The sequence below is a fragment of the Ascaphus truei genome, chromosome 1 (genome assembly GCF_040206685.1).
Source record: "Ascaphus truei isolate aAscTru1 chromosome 1, aAscTru1.hap1, whole genome shotgun sequence".
NCBI lineage: Eukaryota > Metazoa > Chordata > Amphibia > Anura > Ascaphidae > Ascaphus > Ascaphus truei.
The window spans coordinates 129,595,488-129,614,336 of record NC_134483.1 but is presented as its reverse complement, the minus strand read 5'-3'; the positions used below and the strand labels follow the sequence as shown (position 1 = coordinate 129,614,336).

The 18,849-nt window shown below is 41.3% G+C and overlaps 1 protein-coding gene across 11 annotated transcripts in view; it reads right to left on the bottom strand.

Moving 5' to 3' along the window:
• CCDC171 (coiled-coil domain containing 171) overlaps positions 1-18,849 on the bottom strand; it is a 279,688-nt gene that overhangs the window by 176,362 nt on the left and 84,477 nt on the right. For all 11 annotated transcript variants that reach the window (XM_075594761.1, XM_075594743.1, XM_075594738.1 and 8 more), the window contains 2 exons: positions 18,106-18,610; positions 17,549-17,665 (listed from right to left, as the gene is read on the bottom strand). In XM_075594761.1, coding sequence (XP_075450876.1) covers positions 17,549-17,665; positions 18,106-18,610 — 622 coding nt within the window. The remainder of the gene's footprint in view (positions 1-17,548; positions 17,666-18,105; positions 18,611-18,849) is intronic.

The following is an 18,849-nucleotide window of genomic DNA, read 5'->3' as shown; positions in this document are numbered from 1 at the left end:
TTTAAATGATGCAGCTGTAAGGCTTGCTCATCCATGAGACCAGTGAACAATATTCAATCTTTTGTCACTAAGGAAAGTTACAAAATAGATTAATTCATCAATTGTAACACAAAATTTGTGATCTGTGTTCTACAATGTAGTTGTGGACTACAATATGTGGGGAAAACCATTAGATGTTTAAAGATAAGGATATTTGAACATCTACGAAACATAAAAAATATCACTAAATTATTCATTGAAAAAGGTAAACCCCTCACCTTCCATTTAGACCACTTTTATAAAGTTCATAATAGTGATCCACGAGCTTTACAATTTTCAGCAGTAGAATGCCTTGGTGACAATATTAGAGGTGGTAACAGAGATTTGCACCTACAGTATTATGTCGGGAACAATATTGGATATTCAAATTAAGAACTAAACACCCAATGGGGATTAATGATGTGATGGATATTACACCATTTTTAAAGAAGTAGTAAACTATACCTTAAATATAATAACATGACAGGCATACAGTATATAGTCACCGTTCTCGATGAAAGATGTTCATTCTAATGTGTTGCTCTCATTTAAGAGATACACAGATATGGATGATTTTTTTATATAAAAGGTCGGGTTTTAAATAAGCCCACAGCATTTTTAGTTTTTTAGTTCTTCAAAATTAATAATAAAAATATTTGTAAACATAATTGATGTGTAAAATTGGCACACAAGCAATAAGAAAGTTTTGTTTTTAGTTCGGAGTTTATTTCCTTAAGCATGGAAGGTGATTTTATCATTTATCTATTTATGAAGTTGGCACACTCATTTATCAGGATGACATTATTTGCGTATATGTTTTTTTAGTACATTTGTATAAAACATGTTTGCATTGTATTTGCATACTGTATGTAAGGATAACAGAGTTTGCAACACCGAAGTGTAATTAAAGATTTCTGTATTAGTTTATCTGATACCACACTAAAAGGAGAGGGACATGCAATGTTGTTTGTTCCTCAATATTATTTATACCCCCTTTTTTATACATATATTTAATTATATAAACTTAAGATCAGGAGTATTTTCACTTTGTGAGAAGTGCTCAGAAAATGACCATGTTGGTGCAGACATTGTAAATCCATTCGTTGACAAATGTTATGCAACAATTTGTGGAATTAGCCACAGCTTTGGTAATTCGGAGTCAACGCGAGGGGTATATATCCTGGTGCCTCCATGTTAGTGCCGTCACTCCCTGATGAAGCACTTCCCGTGCGAATGTGTTGAGGTCGTCACTAATACCACGTCATCCTGCATACCGGTGGTCGGAGCCTCCTGAAGCTGCGAGTGGCTCAGCTGTTGGTAGAGTGAACGGAGGTTTCTCCCATCTTGGCGTTCGTGCACGTGAGGATGTCTCAGCGGTGGATTTAGATGTTGAGCTTTCTTACAGTGCATCTCTCTTCTTCACAAGTGCTGCGAGCAGTAGCCTGGGGACTCACAGAGGTGGGTCCCAGCTTTAGTCAATCGTTGGACGGACTAAGCTCTCACCTGGGACGGCAAGGAGCTTGCTTTTAATTACATTTCATGTGAGTTAGTGATATATTTGTGTGTTTTAAATACACTTATTTTGCCATTCATTCTGGTGCGCTGTGCCTTTTTTCTAGGTGTTGAAGATTCCGTGAGGATCACCTAGAGGGAGAGTGGAGCCCCCCCTGTGGTAACAGCAGCAAGGAAGTGGGTGCTCTTTCAAGCACTTTATTAACCGAACAGTTCAGCGCGATTGGGTTACAATCCGGAAGAACGGCAAAGAAGAGGATGCACTCAAGAGTTGGTGTTCAAAAGTGTATTGAAATAGACACAAAAAAAAACACCGTTTCAATCCCACAGAGGGATCTTCTTCATGGGTGTATGCAATGAAGCCAGAACCGTGAGTGACTTTATACCAACTCCCCAGTGCACCTAATCTCCCAAACAATTAAAAAAAATCCCAAAGCCCGCGAGATATCCCTCCAGGTGTCTCCGATCGTCAGTGGGTGGCCATTTTGAAACGGCTGTCAAGCAGGTAAACACTCCGAGTCCGGGTCAGCTGTTGTATTGCAGCTGACTTTGTAAGGCATCTCCGGTTGTCATGGCGATCAGACAGCGCATGCATACTCCAGTAGTGTGGCTGTCCATAGTGAGGATGAGAAACCCACGAAGAAAAAACTCCCGCGGGCATTGTATTGGACTGGATACGTGAGGAAACAGTGGGTGAACAGTGAGGGAACAAATAATTAAGTACAATGGAAGAATGGCAGATGACTGTACAATGCAGCTGAATATAGTAAAATTGAAAGCAATATCAGTGAACAGGGTCCAGATCTATTTGTGTATAGAATGTCATAATGATCTCAAGCCCATGCTTCTAGGCTGGCAGTGTGAACATTAGTTAAATGACTCGTGATAATGTTATCACAACAAATGTCAGTCACAAAAAACATCCGAGATTGAGGTCCTCATTGAGGCCTCTAGGTGACATAGTATTCAGTTTATGTATCATTTTGGCCTCTAATTGTAGCAAAAGTGTGTTTCTATCTCCTCCCCTTCTGGGGACATATGCCTGTACAATAGGCACACACCGGAATGTTGCAAGGCTATGCTTCTTTTCTTTAAAATGTCTTGCTACTGGTAAATGTTTCAGATCTTCAACTCCATTGGCACTAAGGAGAGCCTTCCTTATTGCGGATCTATGCATTCCTTAAGCATTCTTGTGGTTTTGCCCACATAGTATAGACCGCAGGGGCATTTGATTAAATAAACCACATATTTAGAGTCACAGTTTAGAAAATCCAAAATCTTGATAGGATTACCATTATGCGGATGGGCAAATATTGTACCCACTGCCATGTATTGGCAATTAACACAGCCATGGCATTTGTATACCTCTATGTTCTTTGTCAACCAAGAAGGTTAACAAACACACAGATACTCAGCAAGATCTCAGAAACCCCCCCAAATTACCACAAAAATATAATATATATATATATATATATATATATATATATATATATATATAAATAATATATAATATATATCAGGAGTGCTACTGGGCGTGGCTAATTGTATAAAACAAGAAATAAATAAGTCCAGAGCAACATCCAATGTGACAAAAATACGCAGTGAAATACCTACAGTATATATCTCTTGAAAAAAGGGTAATTTAGTTAACCCTTTGGTCAAAGCGTATAAGCCTGCGAGCCACTTTCAAGGCATGACCATAATATCGCAGGTCCTAACACTAACTGATTAAAATCCTTATTTACCGCTATAACTATAATTAGTTAGTGCTAGGACCTGCAATATTATGGTCATGCCTTGAAAGTGGCTCGCAGGCTTATACGCTTTGGCCAAAGGGTTAATTAAATGACCCTTTTTTCAAGAGATATATAGGTATTTCACTGTGTATCTTTGTCACATTGGACATTGCTCTGGACTTTGCTTCTTGTTTCAACCAAGAAGGTGTAACCGCATATTTCTCCACAGGGTCCGATTGCGCTAGTAAATCTCCCAAACTGGGCCCCCTTCTGTAACAGAAGAGGGGTGGGGATTAGAGAAATGTTGACCTATTTTCTTGTAATTTGTCAAGATATGCCAGTTACTTCGTATGCTATTTTGAATAAGGTTTGAGGAAGTGGTATATGTAGTAACTACATTGAATTGGGTATCTTTAAACGGTCTGACTGCCGGTTCCAGCAGTTCTTCTCTGGTCGGTTGTGATGCTTGTGCTCCCACGCACAAGCCAAGACAAGGAGGGGGACCCGATAGTGAGGTGGGGGTAAGCCACAGGAGACACTAGATAGGAGAAGTTGCCGCGCAGCTGGGGAGTGATGCACGTAGTTCCGTGTACGCGCCACGCGCAGGAGAATGCGCGCGCTCTCAGACACTAGGAGGAATGGGAGGAGGAATGTCCTAGTCTTCCGGTAATCCAAAGGAGGTGAGTAAAGGTCCCAGAGGAAGTCCAGGCAGGAACAGCATGTGATGGCAGGCACAAGAAGCATAGAGTACTAGGGTAGTACTTTGCAGGACCCAGGGCAGGTAGCAACTGACTGTTATTTAAAGGGCAGCGGCAGCTGATAGCAATGAGAGTCAGAGTGAGGCTTACTTCCTGTCAGGAAGAGGGCACGATTTGCCAAAAAGCAAGATGGCGCCGCTTGCTTCAGAATGCTTGAAGTCACTTCCTGTAGAGAAGACAAGGCAGGGGTGGAGCGGAGGCGCGGCCTCTGCGGAAGCAGGGAAGGGTTCAGGACACAGGCAGACATCAGATAATCTTGACTCGCAGCTAGAGGGCGGCGATCAGAATTCAACAGGTAAGAATTCAAAAGGTATTCGTCACATCAGTATCCTTGCTTTGGCTAGAACAAGTCCTATTTCGCCTTCATCATAGCCTCTATCGCAGAATCGATCAGCCATCTTGGATAGAGATTCCACCACATCCGATGGATTGCTCGTGATCCTGCGTACTCTCAGCATCTGAGAATATGACATTTCTGAGGTTCATTGTTGATTTTGCCAATTTATTGATGAAGTCCCTAGTATCCCGAACATAAGCATACATTTTAGTCACCATGGATTGAAGGTGAAAATCCACAAACTGGGAGATGGGGTGGCATAGAGAACCCCTTGCTGAAATAATTGGTCTCCCCAGTGGCTTCGTGAGTGATTTATAGACTTTTGGCAATGCGTACAGTACTGGCATGATAGGATGATCGTGGGTAAGGAACTGTGCAGTATCCTCAGAGATCCAAAGGTTGTTAACTCCCATACAAATGATTTTTTATTGTTCTGGTGATTAGGTGCACTGGGGAGTTGGTATAAAGTCACTCATGGTTCTGGCTTCATTGCACACTTCCCTGAAGAAGTTCCCTCTGCGGGATCGAAACGGCGAATTTTGTGTTTGTTTCAATACACTTTTGAACTTTCAACACTACCTACTGAGTGCTGTCTCTTCTTTCTCGTTCTTCCGGATGGCAACGTATTATCTGCATTTGTTTATGGGATTAGCACCAGGTCTTTTGGATTATTGCCACTGGAGTGCTGGCTTTCATTTTACTATATATCATATTCCGCAGTGCAGTACAGCGGGGGTACAGAGTGACATCAATTACATAAACAGAAATATGTACAAACACATGAAGTCGCATGCACCGCGACAAAATGCGTAGGGTTAAAGACAAGAACTCTATGGACTTATGTACTTTGCATATATACAGTATATATCATTTTATGCGGACATTTATAACCCAATAATTCCCCCGCGGCGAAGCTGCTGCCCGTGTGAGGTTTACTGAACGTTTGCTGTCAGAGACTATCGTGAGATTTGGACAGGAGAAGGAATAGTGTGGACGCACACTCCTGGCGTCCTTGAGCGGAAGTCTACCGGCGTATGCACACGAGGCTGCGGTACACCAGACAGAGGAGCTGGGTGAAGTTCTAAAGATTTCATTTGAGTTCTTTTCCTATATTCTATTTTAACATTGTGAGTGGCCGTGATCTAAGTATTTGAGCGTTTAATAAAATTATTTTTACAATATTATGCTATGGGAGCCGCGCTGTCCTCTTTTTGTTTTATATTTTTGTTTTAAACATATACCGAAGGCAATGGGGGTCCTGCTCGTGAGTAAGGTACAATGAATTCTTAAATGGAAGGGAGGAATATTGAGTCTAAGGAATTGAATAAGGGGCAATAGTGAAACAAAAGGTAACGCGGCTGCGCTTTGTGGGACTGGTTATGCCTCAGGATGGAGTATGGTCCTGCCACACAACTGATCCCATTAGTTGGAAGTTTCTGCTAGGATGAAGTTTTGTCAAGCCATTAAAATCAAATGGAAAACTGTTGGATATTGACTGTTGACAATTCTGGTGAACTTTTTTGCTCTAATGTCGCCCCAGTTTTGGAGCCAAGAGATTTTGATAAAAGATCCTTTTCAATAACACAGATTAATATTTTTGCATGTAGTGTCTCAGATTCTATTTTTCTTAACTGAAACATGTGGCCTGTTACAGCAAGAGCGTGCCATTTTCAATCACGTTATTTATGACTTGCTTGCTCCATTCGCCTGAAATTTCACCAAGCTATTTGTATTTGCAATACAATCAACATACTTTCCATTCAAAACCCACTTTAGAATTCACAATTTATATTTGCCAATTTGAAATCAATAGAATGTATAACTAGAAAGGATAAACTAAATTGTATAGTTTAGTCAGTCGTAAGATGGGGAAAAGAAAATGAATCTGTTTTTCTGTCTTGGTGAGGACTTTCTAAACCCTGTAGACTAAAATATTGACTCTGCTGTAAGGAGGGAAGATGAGTTATTTACAAAGATATGTTTAAATTCACTCTGTGGAGTAATCCCTATGATGTATCATGCTTGTAATGGCTTCTGTCATTTTTATTTTGTCACAAATTAATATTATTGAGAAGGAACTCTGACACAGCACAGACGTATGGATATTTAAAGGATGTACATCACAGGTCACCACTCAATCAGAAATATAATGCAGACACTTCAGAAGACACCACTCCATGACAAAGCAGTTTTGTACAGCTGCTAAATGCAACATTACAATTCCAGACATTCGGCTGTGTAATTAACCCGAATGCTGAAGGGTTCTGCAAGGGATTACAAAGTAGGATCCTTCCTCCTGCAAAAAAACATATTGGATGTGTTGTTTTTCAATGCACTGCAGTGCCCTCTAGCAGTGACGGGGTTAAGTAAGGATAGCCCTGAGGAGGCTCATTGCATTTCATACAATATTTGTGTTTTTAGTAAATAGGAAAATCAGTAGATAGATCATTTAACTTGGGGAGTATCAGAACTATCAACCTGCATGGACCCAAAACCAGCGAAAAGCGCATTTTAAGAGAAAAGTGTTGGTTTTTATCAGTCAGACTGCATTGAAGTCTACGAGACTGCTGACACTAAAAATCAGACACTCCAAATCAGTGAGATTCCCAGAAATTTACTGAGTTGATAGGTGTGGGTTATTAATGCAAATATGAACATTGAGAATGAAAATGCAACAACTTTTTCCCCTCATTCCTTTATTCATTCATCATAGTTTTAATCACAGTGATAGTACGCTTTTTTTTATCATTTGGGTCCTTTAAATCCCTTTGCTATCAAAAGGATCGTCAAAGCATTACAAAGGAATGGACCTATGGCAATATTAGTGTAACCTCATGTACATTCAAAAAAGTGGAAACAAATCCTAGATATCCAGATAGAGTAAAATTTAAAACAAGCCTACCAAAATATATATATCTTCCAAAGGAGGTGTATGTCCCTTTAAGTGGGGGGAGAAGCAGCAGACAGCGCACTCCATACATAGACTCACAGTCTAAGCAGCACAATTCTCATAAGAATTACTTCTTGAAATGTATCTTGTAGTGAAGAATCAAATGCCTTTAATTTCAAGGAACAAGGCAATACATCAAAAAAAGCTTCAGGCCCATAGACAGACAGCCTTTCATTGGGAAGGTGTTCCAGGAACACCTTGTTCCTTGAAATTAAAGGCATTTGATTCTTCATTACAAGATGTATTTCAAGATGTCAAGATGAGTCTCTGTATCGAGTGTGCTGTCTCTCTTCTTTTGCAACCATATGTCTGAACAGGGGTGGATTAATGCGGAGGCACAGGGGGCACATGCCACGGGCCTCCCAAATTAATGCCCCCCATACCCCCCCTGACCTGTTCCACTTGCTGCACGGGCCCCAGTTCCCGCCAGCTTCTGCAGTGCCCCACTGGTCCGCACTCGAACCTGTTGCGTAAGCAGCGTCCCGCTAAATCCCACAATATTGAGGGGGGGGTCCCGCTAAATCCCACAATATTGAGGAGGGGGGTGAGCACAAGAGCGTGGGGGCATGAGTGAGTGGGGGGTAGCCCAGCCAACCAGTGCTGAAAATTCGGACTGGTGGCAGCTCGAGTTTGGGCCAGACTTCCACATCTGGCTGCTGGGGCCTCTGCTTGCTGTAGGGTCGGGCCATCACTTCTCTGCAGCCAATTCCTCCTCCCACTCACTGTTTCTCCACCCAAAAGTCAGTAAGGTGCAACCTTCCGCCTGCATGGCCAGCCATCGCCAAGCACCACTGTCTGCAGCTAGCTTCAGAGCCCCACCCCACCCCCACCACCACACCCCCACCCCACGCAGCCAGGGCCGAAGCAGGCCCAACGTAAAATTCATTCTTAAAGGAGAGGGAGGAATATTGAGCCTAGGGAATTGAGTGTGGCAGGAAGGAGAACTGAATGTGAGAGAAGGATTGAGTGAGAGAGGAGGAGGGGATTGAGTGAAAGGAAGGGGAGATTAAGTGAGAAGACAACTTGCCTTTAAATTCTTCATGGGCAAGCTACCGAGCTATCTGAACAAGCTCCTCACCCCTACCACTTGCAGCACTCATCACCTGAGATCAGACTCCAAAAGACTGTTCATGGTCCCAAGGCTCAACAAAGTATCCAGCCGCTCCTCCTTCTCCTACCGTGCACCCCAAAACTGGAACAACCTACCAGAGACTCTCACATCCACCACCAGTTTAAGTTCTTTCAAATCTAAGGCTGCCTCACATTTTAATCTGGTCTGTAACTGTTTCATACGCCTATAATATATATTTTCTTTAACTGTGCACTCAATGTCTTGTATATAATGTATACCCTGTTCATTTATGTAACTGTATTTGTAACCATGTATTATTTGTCTTAACTCTGTGCCCAGGACATACTTGAAAACGAGAGGTAACTCTCAATGTATTACTTCCTGGTAAAATATTTTATAAATAAATAAATAAGACCACAAGCACCCACATTTTAAGTGCCATGGGCCCTCCAAAGCCATAATCTAGCCCTGTGTCTAAACACATAAAAAGGGAAAGATGTGTATAAACTAGTTCTAGTTAAGAATTTAAAAATCATGTTGAAGTATTGGACAGCTTTGTTCCAAAATGTCCTTACGTTATTGCATGTCACAAAACTATGTTGTACCCCTGCATCTGCGAGTATGTATGTAGGACATTTGACTCAGATTTCTGGTAACATGTCAGTTAACAGACCCCAGAATAGAATTTTCAATGACGGGGTATATTTTATTTCTATACACAACAAACGTTACAGATTTCATGCAAAACGGATTCCTCATCCCTGTGAATGTACCCTGGTGGGAGACACACACAGGTGTGTGAAAACATAAAATATGAAGACGAGGCGCTCCCATGTACTGTAAGTATAACGTGTCGATAATAAACTTGCTTTATTGCTTTCAGCTTGTGACATTTGCCATACTCGTGAAATTCCAAACAAACTTTTTTTTTAATTTGTGTTGGTAAATGGACCCCAGTATATTAATTATAAAAACGAAGCGATGCATTTTTCTAATGAATGTCAATAGTTGCAATGTTCAGTTATGGGTCAAAATCAATCTATATTCCTGCCTCTCTTGGGTTTATCACAAAGGGCCTTATTCTCTCATGTCCGAAGCGGCCGTTCGGACCATGTGTCGCAGAAAAATCCCAATTATGAATGACAATAGTTATACATTTTACAATTATGGGTCAAAATGCATTCATCCAGGAGGGTTTGTTCATAATTCATTGGGTTTAGGAAACTTTTTTATTTACAAATTATTAAGGAGTCTCTCTTATACAGGATGGCATCTGACAAAAGGGTTACCTCCGAAAGGCTGTGCATTTTTAATTTGTCTTGCTGTAAATAAAGTGTACTTTTTTTAACCCATTACTGGCTCCTGATTACCCGCCGAGACACTAGTTTTTTTGTGATTACAAGGGTCCCTGCTAATCTCCTGACCAGCATTTTGGAAGCCACTATAAGAAAGAAGAAGTAACTAAATGGGTGAGCGCAGTAGCAACTTCACCTTTAAGTATTGACTTTATACAGTAAATAAAGAGAGTTGACAAAGAAGCATTTGGTTGAGGAATTTGGCAACCTATTTTCTCTGGGAGTAAGCACTTTTTAAAAGTGGTCTGTGTTAAACGTCCTGTGGAACGTTATACAAGAGTGATCCTTTTGACGCCTTTTTTTTTTTTTTAAAGCAAAGTACAGTATGCTGTGTACAGTCGTTATTTTTTGTAGAGTGCTGCTTAGAACATAACTAATGTGCCTCTAAGGCCTTTATTGATTATGTTGTGAACCCTCTTCTCGTCACCATGTTGGAGAAGAGTTAATCTCCATTCAATCTTCAAAGCATATTTGTGTATGTGTCTGTGTGTACTTTTCCCAATTTTAATATTTAATCTCTGTCTTGAGTATTTTACATTGTATTTGATAGCATAAAATATTCTAGCCGCACTGTTTACAAACAAATGCACGATTAAGTAATTTCCATTGTTCAAATTAAACTACAGTATGTGGATTATCGGACTACTCAGGCATTTTTACACGTGTCATTTGTGCTGTCATTCCACTATGTAAAACAAACATATATTTTTTAGTATCCCTGGTAAAATCTACAATTAATATTTATTATTTGTTGCTTACTACTATTCTGCTACTTTTTTTTATTATTATTATTTATTTATTACTGCCAATCACTTGGGATGTTTTCAGTGTTCAACCCCATGGTTTAAAATGAACCAATTACAAAAAGAAATATTCATACTCATCAATCAAATCTTTTTTGATTAATTTCTCAACAGGTAAATAAGCTTACGAGCAGATTAAAGACATGAATACGAAAAAACACAAGAGGGCAAAGAAGATGAATTGAGCTAATAAGAACATCAGTTGTATTAAACCACGGTGCTTTCAAACAGCCTAAGCATACACAGAAAAAAACCTTCCTGTTAAACATGCAGACAGAATCTCATGCCTGGAATTGTTATTATTAACTTATGTTTCTCAACCTACAATACATAGTTAAAGCAGCAGGATACTGTATAAATTGAATTCATACCACATTGTTGTTTTTATTATTGAAGCTGGAAGCCAAAAGTTCAAAGGTGACCTACAGACGGAAATTAATTTCTCAGCCATGTGATGGTAGCCAAGCACAATTAGCCTAAGCGAAGTTCTAATACCATGGGGAGAAGGATAGGCCATGGTTGCTATGTCGTGTGGGAAATCTAGGTTCCATATATATGCGAGATCATGGGCAAATCAATTCATTTCTCAGTGCCTCGGGTACCGAACAACCTTATATGTAGTATGATCGGAGATGCTAGGTAAGAACTCAACACGTCAGGGTTTTTTTTTTTACACAATGGGAAATATATGTGCAAGGGAAAATGTAATAAGACTCCCGGCTAGTAGTGTGGGAAACTATTACTTATTCTAATAGAAGTTGACCACAGATTGGGACCACTGGGCCCACCTAGTCTGCATATTTTCCCTATGCATTGAAATGCCACAAGCCCTACTTGGTCTACTTCCCCTTTTCTCAGCCATGTCATATTCCCATTTACAAAGTAATATAAGGGATTGAACAATGGGGTCTATGAAGCAAAGCTAATTTGGAGGGAAACTGTGGCCTTTTCATCCTGCGTCAATGTAGCAATGTTGCCTTGGGTGCACCAGTTTGCTATTTGTGGACTGCCAGTAGGAACCATTTATCCTTTCTTCAAACAGCGTTAAAAAATCTACCAAATGCAAAATGGTTTATTTTAACAATGGCGACCGTGTTCGTCAATACTGAAACACTGTGTCCAAACATTTTTATCGGGTTGGTACATGGACCCCTATACAGTATATTAATTATTTTTTAAAAAGTAAGCTATGTGTCTAATGAATATCAATAGTTATGAATTTTACATTTATGGGTCAAAATCCATCCATATGCCAGCCCCTCTTCTGTTTATCACTAAATCAAAGCCATTCCGGAATCCAGTTCGGGAATTCTCTGTCAAGATATCCATACATTTAATAATTGAAAGCTTATTATATATATATATATATATATATATATATATATATATATATATATATTATAATGTGGGTATAAAATTAATTAACTAATGCTAGGATACCATATTATTTGTTATGTGTTTGTATATGTATGTATATCTTTATTTGTATTATTTCTAATATGTTTTACCAGAAAGTAATACATTGAGAGTTTCCTCTCGTTTTCAAGTATGTCCTGGGCATAGAGTTATGATGACAAATAATACATGGTTACAAATACATAGTTACATAAGTGAACAGGGTATACATTATATAAAAGACATTGCATGCACAGTTAAAGATAATATATATTATAGGCGTATGTAACAGTTACAGACCAGATTCAAATGTGAGACTGCTTTAGTTTTGAAAGAACTTAGACTGGTGGTGGCTGTGAGAGTTTCCGGTAGATTGTTCCAGTTGTGGGTTGCCCGGTAAGAGAAGGAGGAGCGGCCAAAGACTTTGCTGAACCTTGGGACCATGAACAGTCCTTTGGAGTCAGATCTCAGGTGATAGGTGCTGCACGTTGTAGGGGTGAGGAGCTTGTTAGATAGATGGGTATCATGCCCAGAAAGTATTTGAAGGCAAGACAGGAAAGATGAACTTTGCGCCTAGACTCAAGTGATGACCAATCTAGTTCTTTGAGCATTTCACAGTGATGTGTTGCATTGGAGAACAAAACAGCATATTGACATGTAGAGGGTATCAAGTTTGCGAAGGTGGTTTTGGGGTGCCGATCCGTATACTATGTTCCCATAGTCGATAATTGGCATTAGCATCTGCCGTGCGATACACTTTCTGACCAGCAGACTTAGGGAGGATTTGTTCCTATAAAGTACCCCTAGTTTGGCATAGGTTTTGGATGTCAGGGTATTAATGTGCATCCCAAATGTTAAGTGGGAGTCAAACCATATGCCCAAGTATTTAAAACTAGTAACAGGAGTTAGGGCGGTATTAGCATTGGTTCTGATCTGGAGCTCAGTCACTGGAAGCTTTAAAAATTTAGCCTTGGTCCCAAATACCATTGTTACAGTCTTGTCAGTATTTAAAAACAGTTTGTTTTGGGAAATCCAAGTCTCAAAAAGTCAGATTGAAGTACGTGTTCAAGGTCGGAGAGGCTGGGGCTGTGTGCATATAAGATTGTGTCATCCTCATACATGTGTATTGAAGCTCCCTTACAAGCTGTAGAAAGATTATTGATGAGCACTGAGAAGAGTAGGGGCCCCAGAACAGAGCCTTGCGGGACACCACATGTGATATCCAAGGGGTTGGAGTTAGTGCCTGAGATAGACACATGTTGGGCTCTACCTGATAGGTAGGAATGGAACCAGTTTAAAGCATGCTTCCATATTCCAGAGCACTGGAGTTTGTTAAGCAAGATACTGTAACATGATCAACAATATCAAAAGCCTTTGCAAAATCTACAAATATTGCGCCAGTGAGTTGTCCTATTTCCATTTCACGCTGGATCTCATTACAGACTTTTAGCAGGGTAATTACCATGGAGTAAACAGCAAGTGAATCCCTGGGCTTCTCCCATTGGGCTAACAATAAATGGGGAAATATACATAGTGAAACCTAAGTCTGTAAGACAAAGGAGACTTTTGGTAACATCCTTTGATCAAATAATGACAAGCCTGCTAACCAACGTCAAGGATGGCTAGAAGGCTGGAATATATTGTTGTTGACCTTCCAGAAGTTAGCTGGGTTTGATGTATTCTGGCGAAGATTGTCAGAGTAATATGGGGCTTCTGTGTGTCTTGTTTGCCTTGTGCACATATTCCACAGGTATCTGTAGTTATTACGATCCTTGGTAGCGCCAGTTACTTTGTAGTTTTTCCACAAGGCATCCCTGAAATGCTAGAGCGCTATAAGGTCAGTTGTAACCCACGGAAGGTGGGCATATAGCGCCATTTATGTACATGGCGCTTTACAGCAGTAATACACATGAAAAAATAATATGAGACTTAATAGAAATAAGCTCTTTGGACATGAAAGTAACAATAGGAAAAGGAGTCCCTACCGCAAAGAGCTTACAGTCTAAGTGGTAAGTAGACAGAACTTACAGAGACAGTAGGAGGATGTTATGGTAAGTGCGCCTGCAAGGTCATAGTAAATGCATATGCAAAGTATAGCCAAGGGAGGTATCCAAATGCTATATAAAAGAGCTTTGTTGTAAGATAGGCCTTAAAGGTGGAGTTAAAGGGTGCTTGTCGGATATTGAGGGTAAGGCCATTCCAGAGGTGTGGGGCACTGAGTGAGAAAGGCTTCAGATACAAAAGGGGTAGACAGAAGACATCCTTGAGCAGAAATTAAATGTATAGCGAGAAATTAGCGCTGATATGTAAGGAGGGGCAGAGGAGTGTAAAGCCTTTAAAGAGAGAAGGAGAATTTTGTAATTAATACAGGATTTACTAGCAAGCCAGGAGAGGGATTTTAGAAGAAGAGAATCTGAGACAGATTTGGGAGAGAGTGAAATGATTCTCGCAACAGTATTTAGGATAGATTGTAGAAGAGATAGGCGAGAAGTCGTTAGGCCAGACACCGGACCGGCTTGATGGCGATGCCATCAGTGCGACTGCACCTGGCCCCGTGCTTACAGAGGACCAGCGCTCTTCTCCGGCCCAACTTCCGTAATCAACGTTTAAATGTTGTGGTGATTAAGTAAACCATCACAACATTTAAACTTTGATTGCTGTGGGAGAGTGCAGGGCCTCTGTAAGTATCTGGCATCTCCTCCTGCGACAGTATGATGACACGACATCACCTTACAAGAAGCCCCGCACATCACGTGACGTCGCATTGTCAAGGCAACGTGTGGTAGCAGGAGGCGATGCCAGCTCCAGAGGAGGCAAGAGGCAATACTCCCAGCCGACCCTGGTTACAATAGTCGAGACGGGAGAGAATAACGGCCTGAGTTACAGTTTTAGCAGTAGAGCAACAGAGGAAAGGACGTATTTTTGCAATGTTACGGAAGAAAAATTGACAGAGGAGAATGAGAGGGAGAAGTCAAATGTAACCCGTAGGCCACGTTCTTGTGATACTGGGTGTATGCTAATGCTGCCAACAGAATGTATGTATAATTGTATTGATATACAGCCAATCATTTACTTAGTGCTTTACAACATTACACTAGGAGGTAAGTAATGTACATTACAAACAATAGGAATAAGTGAAGGGTAAATGACAACATAAGACTAAAGGAGACCCTGCCCCAAGTGGTCACATACTGTGAAACCTCCCAGGTCTTGAGAAATAGAATTATTTACAAGGGCACACATATATTTGATGGCATTTGCCAGTCTGAGACCACGTTTAGCTCTAGAAAAGGCTGCTGTATTGTGGGGGGGTATCACTTTCTGTGGTAAAAATGCAACAGCTACATTAAGTATAGTAAGTTCTCACTAGAAATACGGAGCCAAACAAAAATAAAATGGGAATTAAGTGAATCACCCTCCCAACTCATCCCAAACTTTGATAATCCAAACATTTGATATGTGGAAAAATAAAAATTTAGTAAACATATGTAACTTATTACAGGGAGGGGGAATTATGTTATTTAGGGAAGTATATACCAGAAATAAGATTCCAAAATCAGAATTATTCAAGTATTTGCAGGTCAGAAACATTGTGCACAAAAACCTCGGAACAACTACAATTCCTGTAATTAACAAATTTTGAAAGAATATGTAGATTAGGTACATACCAAAAGGGACTAATCACACAGATATAAATGGAGTTGAAAAAAGGTGGGGAAGTATCTGACCATGTACAGTATATATGAGAAAGAAGGCAGAGGAATTAAATATGGAAATTACAAGAGAGGATTAGGAGGATATCTGTAACGATGCTTCAAAGAAATCAATCGGCACCACAACAAAAGAGAACACATACAACATTTTATTCAGATGGTACTTGACTCCACACAGACTAAAACAGATCTTCCCTGAAACATCAGGTCTATGCTGGAGGAACTGTGGACAAGCCGGGGACATGGCACGTGTGTGTCTGTACGTGTGTGTACGTGTGTGTGTGTGTGTGTGTGTGTACGTGTGTGTGTACGTGTGTGTGTGTGTGTGTGTACGTGTGTGTGTACGTGTGTGTGTACGTGTGTGTGTGTGTACGTGTGTGTGTACAATAATCCAGAAATACTGAACAATGATCCAGAGAATCATAGAAGGAACGGTTGACATGAAAATTCCACTTGACCCCTTGATATACATTTGGGCTAAATCAATAGAAAACGTAAATCCCCACACAAAAATATACATTTCTCACATCCTAACAGCAGCATAATGTGCATTAGCAGCCCAATGGAAAAATCACTAGGCCCAATCCGTAAGAACAGTAGAGAATAAATGAAGTTATGCTCATGGAGAGACTAACATATATTAATTATATTACCAAAAGATTTTACAGGACTTGGGAACCATGGATTGGGAGATAAGTCCAGTGGTGGGATTCAGCCGGTTCACACCAGTTTGTGCGAACCTGATCCTAGATTTTCCAAAGTTCGCCGAACTGGTCTTTAAATCGGAGACAGGCACAGGGAGGTGGTATAAGGTGGCGGCAGACCCCAGGTGTTAAAGAATTAGCCCGTAGTAGAATCACTTGAGGCACCGCAGGACTGCAGGGGAGGAGCGCCATCTAGCAGTCTTACCCAGAACTTCCGATGTCTGCTGCTAGAGCGTGCTCCTCACCTCGTGCTGCTCTGCTCCTGCTCTGCGTCAAGTGATTCTTCAAGCGAGGGGCCCGCCGCCGCTGCATACCATTTCCCGTGCCTGTGTCCACCCAGATAGGCATGGAGGAGGAGAGGGGAAGGGAGGGTGGGGGGAGATCTGAGGGGAACTGGGGGAAATCTGAGGATGCCGAGGGGGACTGGGGGAAATCTGAGGGGACTGGGTGAGATCTGAGGGGGAGTGGGAGAGACTGGGGTTGATCTGAGAATGCCGAGGGGGACTGGGGGAGATCTGAGGATGCCGAGGGGGGCTGGGGGAGATCTGAGGATGCCGAGGGGGACTGGGGGAGATCTGAGGATGCCGAGGGGGACTGGGGGAGATATGATGATGATGATGATGAAGAAGGGGACTGGGGGAGATCTGAGGGGGCCTGGGGAGATCTGATGATGATGAGGGTGACTAGGGGATCTGATGATGAGGGGTGGGGACTGGGGGAAATCTGATGATGAGGGGACTGGGGGAGATCGGATCAGAAAAATGCAACTGCCCTGCACTGACACTGTCTCCCAATCTCAGTTCAAACAATGCTAAATAAAATGATTGTGTAGGGCAGGGGTGCGCAAACTGGAGGGCGATTTTCCAGGGTGGGCGCGGCAGTTACAGAGGTCCCACGCTCTTCCCCAAGACATTTAAATTAAATGCAGGGAACTGCACAAGGCCTCTGTAACTTTCTCCTACCTTGTCTTCGGCGATGCGCAGCCATGGTAACCCGGCGTCAAATGATGTCACATGACCCGCGGCATTATTTTCCGCCAGAGCCGAGCGGTGGGGGGGGGGGGCAGCAGGGGAGGAGAGCAGGCAGGGGGGCGCAGGGGCAAACCTGTGCACCCCTGGTGTAGGGCACTGTAGGGTCGATCAGATAGTAGTAGCATTACTGTAAAGTTAAACACAATAAGAGAGCACTACTGTACCTGTTTTATTTAGGACTTCAGACAACTCGGACACCGAACTAACTACAGCAGTAAGAAGATCAGAGCTAGTAAACCACTTCCAAGCTTCATGAAAACGCATCTGCTCGTCTTGCTGCCCTATCCAAAAGAAGTGAGAGTACTTTATTACAACTTTGTTTTTGTATCACTGCCACGGTATGATAAAAAGAATTCCACTACCAAAAGTATGTATCATCACTGTGTCAAGTACTATTTGTTTAATGAATATAGTAATATATAATACACATAAAGTGGTACCAAAAGCAAACTGTGAATTCAAAAGTACTAGATATTTAAATTCAGTCTTCACTAGTCAGCCTAAAGTTACATTGACTGCTGCTTTCTTTATACTGTATGTAATATTAAAAGGTTTGTGCATTCCCACTGAACATAAAAGTGGATAAAGTGTCAAGATTGGTACTCTATATTAATGACGGCAAGTATCATGTGTAAGTACAATACAGTATATATATATTATTATTATTTTTTTTACGATTTGTGACATAGCGTCCTGTTACTCAACAAGAGAGTCCTCTTACTCAACATGCTGTGCTTCCTCTGGCCTCCTCCTGTGCACACCAAGATTGCAGTACCTTTCTTGAAACCCTCCATCCAAGTAAACAAAGAGTTGCAGGACCTGCCAAAACGCTGGAGCCGGTTCGCAGCCAACACTGTAATTACACCTTTCCGGAACACGCGTATCATGCCTCTGAAATGTTTTTTCTTTATCTTGGCTTCGCCGTGCTTTTTTTCTTCGGTTTCAGACAAAGCTTGGACCAGTGTCCTGATTTCGTTCTGTACCGCTTCATAAGTCTTAACTTGATCCTGAAGAAAGTCTCTCTGGGCAGCCAGAGAACAAGATCTGCTGTACAACGGGTATAATGCTCCTGCCATAAGGGCACACGCAGCAAGAAGAGATTTGTGGTCCCTTCCAGTGTTTACCAGGAGATTTTTTATATGGGCGTTTTCAAGAGCAGCCTGATCTTTCGTCTTCTCAAACATGGCAATTTTGTCTTTGGATTTTTCTGTCATAGTTTGAAATTTCTGTAACGCAAGAACAGAAAAAGGGTGTTGAATATAATATTCGAAAATTAGATATGATAGAAAGCACATTTCTTTATTCACAGGGAGAGCAGAAATGTAGAGTAGGGAAAGCCGTCCATGGGAAAAACCATTAATATTAATGCACTAGCCTCTGAAGTGGGATTACTATCTACCCATGTCTCAGATACTGAAAAACAGACTGCTCTGCCTGGAAGAGTCATTGCACCGTATTCTACTTT